The sequence below is a fragment of the Mustela putorius genome, unplaced genomic scaffold (genome assembly GCF_011764305.1).
Source record: "Mustela putorius furo isolate JIRA1106 unplaced genomic scaffold, ASM1176430v1.1 tig00003836_pilon_pilon_pilon, whole genome shotgun sequence".
NCBI classification, from domain to species: Eukaryota; Metazoa; Chordata; class Mammalia; order Carnivora; family Mustelidae; genus Mustela; species Mustela putorius.
Genome location: NW_025421989.1, coordinates 35,007,745 through 35,022,308, shown reverse-complemented (window position 1 = coordinate 35,022,308; position 14,564 = coordinate 35,007,745). Strand labels below are relative to the sequence as shown.

Here is a 14,564-nt window from a genome sequence, read left to right as displayed (position 1 = left end):
GTGTGGGGCGCACTGCACGCGCGCAGCTGCCAGGCCGGGACGGTTGGCGGCTTCGGGAGTTCCTCCCCGGTCGCGGCAGCCCCAGGCTCGGCCGGACGCCGATCGTTTTGGGAAGCCGCCCGCTCCAGGTGACTCCAGGTAGCTCAAGGTGTGTGTGTCGGGGGTCTTCCGGGGCCGCTGTGTCGCGGAGCCGTGGGGGGGGTCACCTCCCTGGAGGTTTGGAAGGGCCTGCTTCGAGCTGGGGGCGGGGAGGGGGGCGGAGGCTGGAAACCCTGCCCCCATCGCCAACGCCAGAAAGTTTAAGAGAGCGAGCTAGTGAGCGAGAGACAGAGCCACTGGCGGGGAGCCAGGGGCAGCCGGGCGGTCGGGGGCGTGTTTGGCTGGCTAGTGGGGTGAGGACCCGGCGCCGCCATCGCCTCGATTCCTCCAGCTACCGAGGCTCTTGCCCGCCTAGTCGCTCCGGGAGCCATTTCGCACATCCGGAGCCTTGGCCTCTTGGAGGAGCCACGGGGTCGAACCCGGGAAGCCCGCAGGGGCAGCCAACTGTCCGGTGCCCCTGCCCTTCCCGGTCGCCATCGAGCCGAGCGGGAGATGGCCCTGTGGAGCTTGGGTCGTCGGGTGTGGAGAGTTCCCGGAGCATCTGAAAGCCTGGGGCAGATCTGGAAGTTGGGGATGGGGCCGGGTGGCGACGTTAGGCCCAGACCCCCGCTTCTGCGATAAATTGGAGAAATGAAAGATAATCCCAGTTCCTCACTTGGCTCAGGGCTTGGCCTTTCGTGGGGTCCAGTAGGGCCTCGTATCTTAGGACCCACTTCCCTCTGAATTTCCTCCTCCCACCCCACTTTGGTCCCTGGGTTTTTTCCTAAAACCCTGGGAAAAGTAGGTGTAGGCACTCTTTCCAAAGGGCTTTTGCTCTATCCAGATAATTTGATTTATTGCCTTATGTGGCAAAACTAGGGTGGTGTGCCCAGCCCTAGTACCAGGAGTCAGCACTTTTTACAGAACCCTGAGAGGAGCCACCCACCTACCCTTGCCTGTTCTGGGGTCTTGGAAGTGGAGCTTTGTTGGAAGCCCTGACCTCACCTCACACCAGGGTATTTTTGGGTAGGGAGATGGGTAGGAAGTGTCAGAAATGGGGGAAAAGACTGCAAGGGGACTAAGAGCTGACTGGCTGTAGGGGAAACTGGGTTCTGGTCTCCTTGTGGACTGTTACATAGGTGTTCAGCGCTTCCCTCTTGCCCTGCCCTCGAATACAAGGGCTCAGGAAGCTTTCCGAAATTCGTGGGGATCTCCGATGGCACAATTAGACCAATAATTGGCTCCTCTCCGCAACTCCAGGACTGAGTTTGACCGTGGCCCATTTTTACTAGCTGTGTGACCTTGGGGGCAAGTTATTTATGGCCTCTGAGCCTCAGTAAGTTTCTTCATTTGTAAGACTGGGAATAATTATCCACCTTTAGGATCAAAGAAGACTACTTGGCACATAGTAGGCCCTGAGGATTTAGGGAGTGCTTTGAATGACTGGTGGTGTTCCTGGAGGTTGTGCCTGCATTCCCCGCTGCCTCGGACAGCCCCTGAGAACCAGCCTGGGGCTGGGGGGGTGGGCACGCAGGACAGCAGGTTAAATTCGCCTGGGAGGCTTCTCCTCTGGTCTGCCTTCTTGGGCTGCTCTTTGTTTTGTAGCTCTTTGCGTTCTGCGCTCTAAAGGGTTCCATATGAAAGGGCTTGGAGTTTTTTTTCCCCTCCCCTAAGTGGGGTCATTATATGGTTAGGAATTGATTCCAGAACCGGGCACCTATCTAGGTGATCTCTGGCCAGCCTCCCCGTTCTTCTTGCAGGGCAAAGGGGAGCCAGTGGCCAGAGGGGAGAGACATGGTTGGAGGAGGTGAGGGGGGTGGCCTGCTGCGGAGGCCAGAGGTGCTGTGGTTTGTTTGATAGGGATTAAGCCCGGATGTTACGAGGTCTCAGTGTGGTTTTCAATAAAGTCTGCCAGGGATTGCTGCCATATATATGTGTGTGTGTGTGTGTGTGTGTGTGTGTACATATCGATATGTATTTTTAAAAATTACCAGCATGAGAAGAAAACCAGACCTGTATGGATCCAGGCCGGTAGTAAGCTACTGTGATCAGGTTTCCTCCTTGACTCCCAGAGGGGAAGTCAGCATTTGATTGAAGCTACACTTGGTTCTTGACTCTCAGGGGATGCCTGCTCTGAAACTGGAGCCCTCCCTCTCTCTTCTCCTCTCCCCCCCACCCTCCTCCTCCCTCTTTTTCCCTTCTTCCCCTAAAAGCCTTTGTGCTGAAAGAGCTTCAGTAGGCACGAATCCCTGGTCCCTCTCTAAAGAATGCCTTCCAGCCTTTGCTGACATTGTTTTGTGAACAGTGGGTTTTACCAGGCCAGCAGTTTTTCTCCCCCCCCACCCCGCATCTTAGCTCACTAGTTTAGAGGTAAGAGTATGGCCACGGTGCGCCTAACTGCGCTGATTTCCACACCGTAGAGCCGGAGGCCTTACCTGTAATCTGAAGACACCTTAACCTTTACCCTAGGTGCCCCCAGACGGGGTGAAGGTGGGGAGAGCCAGGACCCCCCGGGGTCATCATTGAGGGTATGTTTGTTTTTCTCAGGCAACGGAGGCAGAGGGTGGAGAAGGGGTCTGGTCAGAGAGGAGGGTCGGTCCCGCCTTGGGTCTGATTTAAAACTTGGTCTCACTGGAGCAGCTCTTAGGCACTCAACAGTTCTGTACAAATGCAAACTTGAAATAGCTCTAGGCCTACGTCATTTAGGACAGAATAAATGAAGTACAGAAATGTCCAAACTATGCAAATCTTGGAGTTGTCTGCCCTCCCATAAACACATGACAAGTGCCAAGGCATTTCCAGTCAAAACAGCCGTGGAACCAACAGCCTCCGTCCTTTGTATTTATTATTTTATTAACAGCATTTTACACAGCAGTTAACAAGCACAGCCGTGCCCGCTTTGCGCCCCAGCTCGCTCTCGGCAGACGGGGGGGGGGTGCTGGGTGGAGGGTGGTGGGGAGGGGTGGTCCCTAAAGGAGCCAGCTAGCTGGAGGAGTTTGTGCATTTGGGTAAGGGAAAAGTATAGCGTTTGGGGCTTTCTGCTGGTCCGAAGGAGAGGACAGCTCAAGTGAGCCTTTGGAGGAAGAGATCCTCTATCTCTTCCCGAGAGGGAAGTTGCACAGATGTGGTTATGTCTGGTCTCTGCCGGGATTCCAGAAGGTGAAACAGTATCTTTCAGGATTCTCTCTGCCCATCAGTTACTGGAGATTTTCAAAGAGTAAGTGTTTGTCTGCTATCGTGAGTCTATATCCTGGTGGAAAGTTTATAACGAAAAGTAATGCCTTTCTTAAGTCATAAAATGAGCCTTGTATGATTATTTAATTAAAATCTATTTAAGGACCGATTAGGCGTGTAATTTGCGCTAATAATGACGATTATGGAAATGTTCGACTTAACCAAAAATCATAAAGGAGACATTTTGATCAGTGGGGCGGCAAGTACGCACAGAGTTGGACCATTTTTTCAAGGCGTCCGAAGGCCTGGGGCTGCAGGCGGCAGAAAGTGCAGAGCCGCCTGGCCTCTGCGACCTGGCTCAGGGAGCGGCTGGCCTCCCTGCCCTGACCCGGAGCCTGGCCGCGCCCTCCCTCCCGGGGCAACCTACACTTTCTGAAAAGCGACCCTGGGAGTCTGAACCACCTCCCTTCCAGCCGAGGGTGTGGGGGAGGGGTGCTTCTCCCCCAGCCACCAAGAGGGGCAAACTCTGGGAGAGGGCTGATAAACCAAACCGAAATCCTGGTGACATGGCTGTGCTCTTTCGCTTTTACAATCAGGGGCGACAAACTGCACGCTGCCTTGGCTAGCCTCGGCTGGAGCTGGAAGGGCGGGGGGGAAGGGGGGGTCCCCTTGTTCCGGAGAAACCTGCCAGCTGCTGGGCTTGGTGCGAAGGCAGTGGAGGCAGACACAATGCTGCTGTTGTTGGTTTGATCTCGAACTGTGGATTGTTAGTCTGGCTTTAACTATGCGGTAAGGGGGGAATGTGAAGGCTGTTTACAGCGAGTGCAAATAATGTGACAGCTGTTGGTGCACGAGCAGCATGCGGACTGCTGCAGAGGTGGCCGCTGCTTTCTGGCCACGGTATCCTCATCCTCTCATGAGGGAAAAAGTCAGCCACGCGGCTCACCGCCCCACACAACACCCCACCACCACGCGCCCCAACACCCACCTTGATGGCTCCCAGAATCAGTGTGGAGGTTCAGGTCGGTGTGTGGTGTGTCGTGCTTTAGGGGGATTGAACCGCGGGGTGGTGGGAGAGAGGGCCCACAGGGTCCCGAGTGTCCCTCTCCAGAGGGGTGTGGCCAGGATCGCTGGACCTTGGTCCTCAGGTGCCCGGAGGCCGGATTTTTAAGACTGGGGAGCATAACTTGCAGCCCTAAGGAAGTTTGTTGGAAACAATGTGTTATTAACTGAAGGCTTTCTGGAAGTTGCAGAGACGCTTTGGTGGCCCTCTTTTCCCCCTTGGAAATGGCCCTGCTAACTGAGACAAGTTAGAGAGACAGGTTGGCGCCACGTTCTGTGCACTCACCACTCTTTTCCTCGGGGCTGGAAACACTGTGCATAGATTCAGGACCCAGAAGGGGGTGTTTTGGGCGTGTGAGGGTGGAGAAAGGGGTGCATTTTGGCTTCTGATTACCCACACCCCTTAACCTTCCTTCGCAAGCCCTCCCACTTCCAAGAGCACATTGGCCTTCAGCTTCAGGACACAAAGGTGTGGCCCTGGGGTGTGCCCACAGCGCTTCCCACTCTGACTTGATCAGTTAGATGCCCACAGTCACGGGCTTCCTCTGAGCTCCCGGTGGCCCACTAGGTGCTGGGAGGAGGCTCCAGGGTGGGAGGGAGAGCAGTTGGTGGTGGCAGTCACCCCTTGTCCGCACCAGTTCTGGAGATGCAGAACTGGCCCAGGCAGGTGGGTTCAGGATGGCCAGAGACCCTGTTGGGCCTGCCTCTGAGGAGTCCTGGGGCCAAAGGGGTGTCAGAGTTGCTCCCCCCCACCCAAGGTGGGAGCCCGCACAGCCCTGCCCACCCCCAGGTTTTGGAGGATCATTTAGAGCTGATTGAATTCTGTAGCATGGCCTTTCTCTGTGACTGTTCCCCGGGTGTACGGCCTCCAAGGACAGCTGCAAATGGAGTTTGTTGCCCCCAGCCCCCCAGGTCTCCCCTCTCTGAATCCTAACGTGGACTTCTGCATCCGGTTGGGTTCCCCAGTGGGGAGCTGGGAGATGCTTCTGGAGTGATACATGAACTTCGGTGCCAGTTCTATAAATTGGTCTCTTTTTATGACGTGTGCCATTTTCTGTAGGAATGTTGCTTGCAAAACGAGTTTCGCCTTGGAGGAAAGGCGGAAAGATAAACAAGCCTGTAACGCCAAAACACTGGCAGTCTTTCCCTCCTTCCAGCTCTCTTAAAGCAGCCGGGCTGTATTTCCAGGATTAGACTCGTGCTTGTGAAGAGGGACTCTGGTTGGCTTTTTTTTTTTTTCCCCAAGCAAATGCAAATTAGAGAAAAATAATTTTCTTTCAACGATATGCAATGTATTAGTCACTTGTTATCGTGCTCCGAGGCAGGCCTCATTTGCGCGTCTGCCAGCTCGCTCACATCTGCTCGGCGCTGTTCGGGGCATTTTAACCTTGGCGGTGTCGTGTCTAGTCCCACGGATCAAGGAGGAGTAATTAAGGTCTGAACAGCTACAGAAATTCACGGGCCCCCTTCTCTGCCGTCGTGGTTCCACAGCTTTGTTGGGGGGGGGGTGTTCCGAATCCCAAGATTGAGTAGCAGACATGGGGTTTCTTTTGTTCCTTGTCAAGAAAGTGGGAGCCCCCTCTTGTCCTCTAACCCTCATTCCCAGCCCTCCCAGAATTCACAGGCAGCGCACAGTCAGCCAGGGAACCCAGAGTGCGGATCACGGGCCGTGTGTGAGGCATCTTTTTAGCGTAAAAAGTTCCTTTGTGCCTCCCGGGCGGGTACTCCTGATAGCTGTTGTTAATATCTTCACACTATAGCTTGTCCCTTTGGTGGAGGAGGGGGGGTATGGAGTATGTTGTATTCCTGCAAGACCCTGGTGGAGATGGCAGTGCATGGACACCCCTTCTGGAGTTGGGATATGGATGGTTTATTCTGGATTTCCCCCAGGTTGTGCAGACTCCCAAGTGGCAACCCGACTCTCCTCTGGTGGGATTAGCCCAGAGGAGGTGTGCGGTTTTTTTGGGGGGGGGAGGTGAGAGTGATTAATCGCATTCCACCCAGGTTTTCCTGTTCTGGGCTGCCTCCTGTTGAGGGACACCAGCTTCCAGATGGGCCCTCTCTTGCCCACGTGGTGGTGTGGGGCACAACCCTGAAAGAAAGTGAAAGGAACAAAAACCCAAGGCGGTGGCTTGCTTCGGTGTCAGGGGAGAAGGGGAAGTGTCCCGTGTTGGTCCAGTAGCCCACCCTGGGTGGGGGGGGGTGGTACATGGCAGGAACCCACCACCGGTTTGGCAGCCATTCTTCCCGTGGGTCTTTGCAGGGGCCTCCCCTCCTGGAACCCCTTCCCACTTTACAGTTGGCTACACTTGGCTAGCCCGAGGCGCAGGCGGGGGGCGGGGCACGTCTGCGGAGAATAACACTCCGGTCTGCTCAGAAGGATCCCAGGATCAGGGCCAGGAGGGTCTGCGTGTGCCCACCCAAAGTTCCTTTTTGTCAGATATTCAGCGGCGGGGGCTCGGCGGGGGCTCGGGAAAGGGGAAGCCTAGAGGAGCGCCGGCCGCAGGGCCCCCGGGGTTAACTGGGGGGGTACAGGACACTGGGGATTGCGGAGGTCGGGCCGCCTTCGGGAGAGAGCCGGAGTTCCTGGAAGACGGGGCGGGGGAGCGTCGCGAGGGTGTGGGCGTCTGCCCTGGCGCGGCCCCCGCGCGGGGACCTCTGGCGGAGGAGCCGTAAGGAGGGGCGGGCGAGCCCGGAGCAGCATGGGTGTGTGTGGTGGGAGAGAAAATCCCTTTGTTGCCGACCGATCGCGCTTGGGGCTGAGGCGGGGGGAAGGGGCGCCCTTCCCCCGCTCGCCCTGGCTGCGGCCGCCGCCGCCGCCGAGGGCCAAGTTCACCCCCCGACCGACCCCAGTGGCTCTCTCCTCCGACCCAGGCGCCCTAGGAGGAGGCAGGGAAGGCTCTGGTTTGCTCGAAAGGTCAGGGCTGCGCGAGTTTCTCATCCTCCTCGCTCCCTCTCCCCTCCTGCTCCTCAGCTCAGTCTGTTACTAATGCAAAACTTGGGGCGTGGGTGGGGACGCCCCCAGAGGCAATGCCCTGGCTTGGAGTGTGCAAAGAGACAGCGCCTCGGCCGGCTGGATCTCTCCCCCCACCCCCTCTGACACCCTTGGAGGGCTGGTGGACTGAGCCAGCCACCAACATCAGCCACACCCCCGGAAGCCTGTGGCCCTGTCCAGAAGTGGGGGGGGGGCAGTCTTGGGGTCCCCCTCGCCCGGCAGCTACATGTCTGGGAGGGGGGTGGAAAGCAGCCCAGGAGGACCCGCCCCCAACCGTGCACATCCGGGAGAGCGTTTTCCTCTCATCTTCTACCCCCACACGCTCCCCTCCCCCCATCCTAAAATAGGAACTTCTTCACCCCTCCCTTCCTTGACACCAGGAGAGAAGTGCTGCTGTGCGTGACTCAGTCTGCTCTTGGAGCAGCTCCAAAAAGGGCTCCCGCAGGGTTCGCTTTGGGCTTTGATGAAATCCACACAAGTCTCCTGAAGGTCACCCCTCCCTGGCCTGGGCCCCTCTGTGTCCCTGCCTCAGCCTTCCCACGCAAAAACTGTGCCACGATCTGGGGATGGCACACAGCATGCCTGGTGGACTCAGATGCTGCTTGAGGGGGCTCGACGTGGCGGGCAGTAGCTCTTGCCTGGCGAAACTTGTCACCAGTGCGGTTTAATCCTCTGGAAAACACGGTGCCAAATATTTACAGATGAGGGGACCAAGGTTGAAGAGGTTCGGCCACCTGCCCAGGGACACACTGTGGATGAGGGTGGGAGCTGGGAGACTGGTGGTGGTGACCGTGTTCTTGGATGATCTCCACAGAGAGCCAGCTCTGATGTGAGGGAGTCCCCTTTCCCAGCACACCCTGCACGCAAACTGTCTGGGCTCTCTGATGTCAGCTAGGCCTTCTGAGCCAGGAGCAAACCCCCCCCCCGCCCCCCTCCACCCATCCAGGCCTTCTTAGCCCCTGACTGGATAACCACCTGATGGATGCAAGGGGTGCCAGGTGAGAGAGACCCTTGAAGGGGCACCATTACCACTTGTGAAGGAGTTGGAATGGTTTGATGGTGACTTGACACCTGTGATGTGCAGACTCGAACTGAGCACTGCCTCAAGGGTGGAGGCAGTAAAAGTGGCCTGGTGCCAGGAGGAGCCCAGTGGAGAGACAGGAAGGGTGCCAAACTTGGTCTGATGCTGCCTCCCCCTCCCCTGGCGCATCCCAGCCACTCACGGTCATTGCCGCTTCCCTTTCCAACCTGCTGCTGTTGTCTATCTGGGTAGATCGCCTTTAAAGAAAAAATAGTTCTCTCTGTCTCCTCAGGGCATAATGGTGTCCTCATGGCCGAAATGGGTGGGATGGTGGTGACTGGTCCTGCTCCGTGAGCCTCTCCTGTCACAAGCTTGGCAGTGCCTCTTCTCAGGGATCACAGCTCCTAATTTTGGTCCCTCCAACCTCTTTCTGCCAGTCATGTCCTTTCACGGGTGTCCACGCCACGCCGAGTACTCGAAGCATAACCCTTGGCTTCCAGAGCAGGTGACTGCCCACGTCTGTTGCCGGAGACCCAGGCCCCTCCTGCTTTCATTACTGGTGCTTTCAGTTAACTGCCATTCAGAGAGCTGGAGTCCATGCTCGGGGGCAATGGACTGGTCTCTCCCCGGAACTGGGTGTTCCAGTGGGCAACCACTACAATTCCTACTGTTCTTCAGAAACCACCAGACTCCCTCAGTCTCCCTGTCCGACCTCTTCTCTCTCAGCCACCTTCCCCATCCCTGTCCTTCCTCCTTGGCCCCCATCTCTCCTCTACTGGAAAAAGGGTTAAAACCTCATAGCCAGGGTGTAGCTTTAGCAGCTAACATGGAAACAGGTTGGTGCTTGTAAAGTGCTTTTCTTGAGTGACTTCACACATCTTGGCACTTCTAGTCTGCACGTGGAAGAGCGGGGCGGTGGGGGCGGGGGTTGGTGCACTCAGAGAGAAATAAGGGCAAACAAGCCTCTCATAGTGGCATAGTGCCTGCTCTGTTTGTCATCTAAATCACATTATTTGTCCTCTCCACCGCTGCCCAAGGGTCAGCGAAGTCAGTTTTGAAGCACTTTCTCTTAGAGTTTAAAAAAAAAAAAAAAGACCCCAACTATTTCAACAACCCCTTCTAGAAGTGGAGTGGGATGAGCATCGCTGTATCTCTGCCTCTCAGTCTTTTTGTTGTTTCTCACCCTGGCGTCCCCTCAGCTCCACATCCCAGAGAGGTTGGTGGGGGAGGTCCCCAGGGCCTCGACCCCGACCCCGGCGGGGTTGGACTCTGTGTGGCCTCTGCCGCCCAGCCGGACGCCTGCCCAGGATGTTCCTGCTGGGGATTCCCACCAGGATCCTCGGGGCTCCCCTCTCCCGGAGCAGGCTCTCACCCGAGAGAAGGGCCTCCTGGCCAGCCCAGGCCCTGGCTCACTGGCCCTTTCTGCTTGGCTCCATCTTTGGCCAGGAACCTGAAGAGTTAAAAGTCTTTAGCTTGTTGCAATGAAATTATGGCTGGCAGTGGCGCCGCTGTTTGTTCAACAGACCTCCACTTTTAAACAGTTCACAAAAAGTTCATGGGGCAGCTCAAGATTGTGTGTGTGTGTGTGTGTGTGTGTGTGTGTGTGTAGTCAGCAGGATCCAGCAGTGGACCTCCCCCTCCCTCGTTTCTTCATGTTCAACCTCCTCCCTCTGCCCCCTCCCCACCACTCCATCTGACCCTGTGCACACGCGCTTGAAGCCACTTCATTTAGGTCACATAAGTGTGTGGCATTAATGTTGAAAAGTCCACAGGAAGGGCCCCAGAGGGGTGGGGGAGGGGTCAGGAGGGCTTTGAAAGCACCCAGTGCTCCCAGATGTCCCTGCATCGCTTTCATCCTTCCGTCAAGTCCGGGCTGCCCCTTCTCAGGAAAAGCCCCTTTTTTCCAGGCGGGGGCATGAAGGCAGCACCCTTCCTGTTTTCCTCACTCAGGTGCTCAGAGGTCCTTGTCACAAGGTGTTGGCTAAAGGAGGTGGGGAGGTTATAGCTTGTTTAAGGGGAGGCCACTTTGGGGACTGCAGAAGTTTGAGGTCATGGAGGGGCTCTCTCTCTTTCTCGCAGGAGTGTGCGCGCACGTACACACACACACACACACACACACGGTTTTTCCTTTCCTCATCATTTTCTTAAGGACTTGATCTAGTGATGCTTTTTGCTCCTGGTGTAATTTCTGCTTTTCCTACGGGTGCATGGCGGGAGAGGCTGGTTCCGAGCGGTCATTCCCACTTCTGGTCCCCCTGTTGCAGCCGGTGACCAGGACCCCTGCCTCCTGCCTCCTGTGAACCAAGGAATGTTGCTCTACCTTCCCAGTCAGGCCACCCAGAATGTCTTCCTTTTGTTAGAAGGGGTGGCAGGGGTTAGGGAGGAGACAATCTCCCTTGGATGTGCCTTGTGGTCATCCCTGGACTAAGTGGTGTCCCCCCGCCCTCGCTTGATCTGTAGGTTTGGAAGAAGGAAGAGAAGCTCATGAGCCCCCACAGAACCTTCTTCAAGACCCCAGCTGGTCTTTTCAGGGCACCGTGTCTAGCCCGTTGGAAGGAGAAGGCGCTTTCTCTGAATCCCACCAGGCCTGCTGCAACTGCCTAGTTAGGCCTCTTCCTCTTCTTCCTCTTCCTCCTCCTCCTCCTCTTCCAGCGCATCATTGTTGGGCTCCAACTCCGTGCCGCGTGTCTGTGTGTGTGGCTCTTGATTAACAGACGGTGTTCTGTGTATAGAGGGGCCGACAGGGATACTGGTGGACAAAAGGCCTAGTTAGGACAAAGAACTGCTGAAGGACAGACCAGCCTGGCTTTTGGATTCAGGTCTCTCAGGTGCTCCCCCACTCCCAGCCTTAGTTACTCCCAGAAAGAGTCCCCGGACCCCGGAGCCTCCAACTGGGCCGACCTGGCAGTCTGCTCCTTGTGCTCAAGTGTAAAAGCAAGCATTTGCATATTTTTCCCTGCTAACAAAGGAAATGTGTCGACTTCGGGAACATTTGGGCTTTCGGAAACTGTGTGGGTGGGTGTGTGCGGGAGGAGAAAGAAAAGTTCCCCCAACGATCTGCACACACCGCTGATTTCAGAGTCTGCTTTGGGGCCCGGGGAAAGATGGCCTGGCCTGCGGGCCCGGCCTGGACAAGGGAGATGACGATGTGTTTGTGCACTGGGGAATTGCCCAGGGCCATCGGTCCCAGGCATTAAAGGCTCCCTACTTATTAACCCAGCATTTAACAGCAGGATATGGGCTGAAGCGCAGTCAAAAGAAACGGCTCAACCTCCAAAGAGCAATTAAAATCCTGCACGAGGATAAATCACGCGCCGTGATAATCCTGTTAATAAAATGCAGCTTGTCCTGACCCTTCACTCATGCAGCAAACTAGAATGTGATGTGGGTGGGGGTGGTGGGCAGAGAAGGTAAGGAAGGGCGGGGAGAGGTGCTCTCCCCTCCTCTGCCCTGGCCACCTCCCCCTCCCTGTAGGTGGAAAATCGGTGGCGTTTGCCTGCTCCCAGCTTGCCAGTGGCTCGCAGCCCAGCAGCCTGGGCTGCTAAGACTTCTGCGCTCACTGATGATTTCTTGTCCCCAGCGAGCAGGCATCATGGAATTACTTAGCCGCCTCCCTCTAGCTCCCAGGCCAAACCACCCGGGGTTGGTGCTTCATCTGATCGAGGGCTGGGTGGGGTGTTTCGCTGGCCCACTGACCCTGTGTAACCCTCAATCTGTTAAGTCGGTCCACACCACTGCCCCGGAGACACAGGGTAGTTTGGGTTACTACACCTAACTCTTGTGCCCTCCCCCAGACCTGATCCTCTTAGTCCGCGTCTGCTCCCCCCCCCCCCCCCCCCCGCGCACCCCAGCGGAAGATCCGGCGTGTGGCCCCCACCAAGATCGCTGCCCAGCAAGCTGCCAAGCATGTTACCCAAAGGCTGGGGAAGGACAAGGCAGGAGTGGCCGGGGTGGTGGTGGTGATGTGTGCAGTTGTCGTGGATGGTGTGGCGCGTGGCCCTTTAACCCCCTCCCCGCCCACAGGAGAGTCGCGGGCTGCCCCTGTACCCTTTGGGTCAGGTGCGTTCCCTGACTCCCAGACATCTGTAGAACATTGAGCGCAGCCTGCCTTCCCGACTCTGCATTCTGTATGAATTGCCTAGAAAGCGGGCCTCTCTGGTTCCCTGTTCAGCTCTTCTTTATTCAACCTCCCGGGATTTTTTTTTTTTGTTTTTTTAAACAGACTAGACGCTTGAAGAAAAGCTGCCATCCAAGAAGACGACATGCTTTCAGCAACCCCCCTGTATGGGAACGTTCACAGCTGGATGAACAGCGAGAGGGTCCGCATGTGTGGGATCAACGAAGACAGGTGAATGTTCCCTGTCTGGGTGAGGCCTGGGGAGAGAGGGTGGGTGCCGCCCCACCCCCACCCGGTGCTCCAGAGCCCTGCTGAAGCCCCCCTTACCTTCTTAGAGCCAGAGTGGGCCCAAAAGGGGTGGGGGAGAACGATCTCCCGCCTAGCTGGCGGCCCTTGATTTACAGTTTTAACAGGCAACCCGGCTCAGCGAAGCATTGCCGCCCTTTAAAAGATTAGCCCCTAAAGCGGCCTTTCAGTGCACTTTCGTCCTTAATTTATTATTTCATATTTATGAAGGAGAATTAATCCCAGTCTATATGCTGCTTTAACTCTAAATGTCAGGAGTGTGGGCCCAGGTGGATCGGCATTCGATGTGCTTTTAAAACAAATAGTTTGCTCAGTAATAAATGGGGAGATGGCCACCCCTTACTCAATTCAAGCCCCAGGTTTCTCGGTGTCCTCTACCGCCTCCTCGGCGAGGCCATCGGCTCCTGGTTTCAGTCACCCGACAGCTCCGCTGGGCTTCCTAATCAGTGATTTTGGAGTGTGGGGTAGCAGCAGCTAAGCGGCAGGGGCCTGAAGCCGCTCTTGGGGTATCCGCTGCTGCCTGTCAGCGATTTTATCCTGGGGATTTGAAAGTTGGCACCGTACACTTGCTATATCGATGCTGTCTGATAACAAGTCCCAGGACGGCCGCGGCAGCCTGGCACAGATGGGCGGCTTTGCTCTGGAGCCCGGAGCGGCTGACATGACATTTGTAGGCTCTTCGTGTGTATCCCCCGTCACTGTGAGACGGGCAGTCACATACGGCTTCATTATCACCAGGGAAGCCAATTTTGTAGACCACGGCACCTAACTTTGGGGAAAAGTTTTGAAAGCCCACCCTGGTGAGGAGCACAGAATGGCAGGTCCTGTGACTGCAGCCTTGTGTCTCCACTTCGGTCTTTGGCCTTTGGTCCTCCCTGATGTCTGACCTCAGGTAGAGCTTCGGAGGTCCCCGCTAGGATCGTGGAGCTATGTATTGGCCCCCGTGGCCTCTTCTCCAGAGAAAAGAACAGCACAGAATCTTCGTTTCCCTCGGCGGCCGGCCTGGGGCCCTGTCTGGGATTCCCTGGCCCCGTTGTGCCCTGCCTTGCCTTTGTTTTCTGCCAGCCCAGCTGAAGCACCATTTGGGGCCAGCTTTCAATAGGGGCGCTGGGGAGGAATTGTTCGGTGAGGGCGGTTTGAGGAACGGAGTTATTAGAAACTGGTCCGTTCGGGGGCGATCTGTGAAAGATGGATTAAGTGGGGGAATGCTTTCATGAAGTTTCGTATGTCCTTTTCACGTAGGAAAATTCCTGTAAACGATGGTGACGCTTCAAAGGCCAGACTGGACCTGAGGGAAGAAAATCCCTTGAACCACAACGTGGTAAGAGACGTGGCTTCAGTCTAAATATCCATCGATCTATAATCCCTGGTGCATTAATTTGCATGCTGCCAAGGGGTCTTTTGGGGGTAGGGCAGGGCTGGGTGGGTCTGAGTAGGATGCTGCTTCTGCAGGACCTGGCCCTCACCGGAGCTCTTCTTGCATTCCCGGTGACACGCTAGCCCTGTCCCAGGAGTGTCCGAGTCAGTCCCATAGTGACCCGGTGGCATATGTGCCTCCTTTTCTTGGCTAAGCCACAGGCTGCCTCCATGCTCTCTGAAGCTCGATAAATTTCCAACCTCCAAGTAGACCCTTAGGGTTTCCTTTTCCAGTAAAATACGAAACACAGACCCGTCTTCAGACAGCAGGAGAGGAAGTCAAAAGGCACTACCACAGTTTGACCCCTGGCCTCTTTATTGATTTAGAAATGAGACAGCTAAAGTCCTCCTTCCCTGCCATCCCACCAAAGATTGTTTCTTGCATGTTATGTTAA

The 14,564-nt window shown here is 56.1% G+C and overlaps 1 protein-coding gene across 14 annotated transcripts in view; it reads left to right on the top strand.

The window, feature by feature from the left end:
- The window catches only part of BCOR (BCL6 corepressor), a 121,565-nt gene that overhangs the window by 77,939 nt on the left and 29,062 nt on the right, over positions 1–14,564 (top strand). For all 14 annotated transcript variants that reach the window (XM_045089462.1, XM_045089461.1, XM_013057499.2 and 11 more), the window contains exons 2-3: positions 12,553–12,678; positions 13,996–14,074. In XM_045089462.1, coding sequence (XP_044945397.1) covers positions 12,593–12,678; positions 13,996–14,074 — 165 coding nt within the window. In that variant the 5' untranslated portion in view covers positions 12,553–12,592. The remainder of the gene's footprint in view (positions 1–12,552; positions 12,679–13,995; positions 14,075–14,564) is intronic.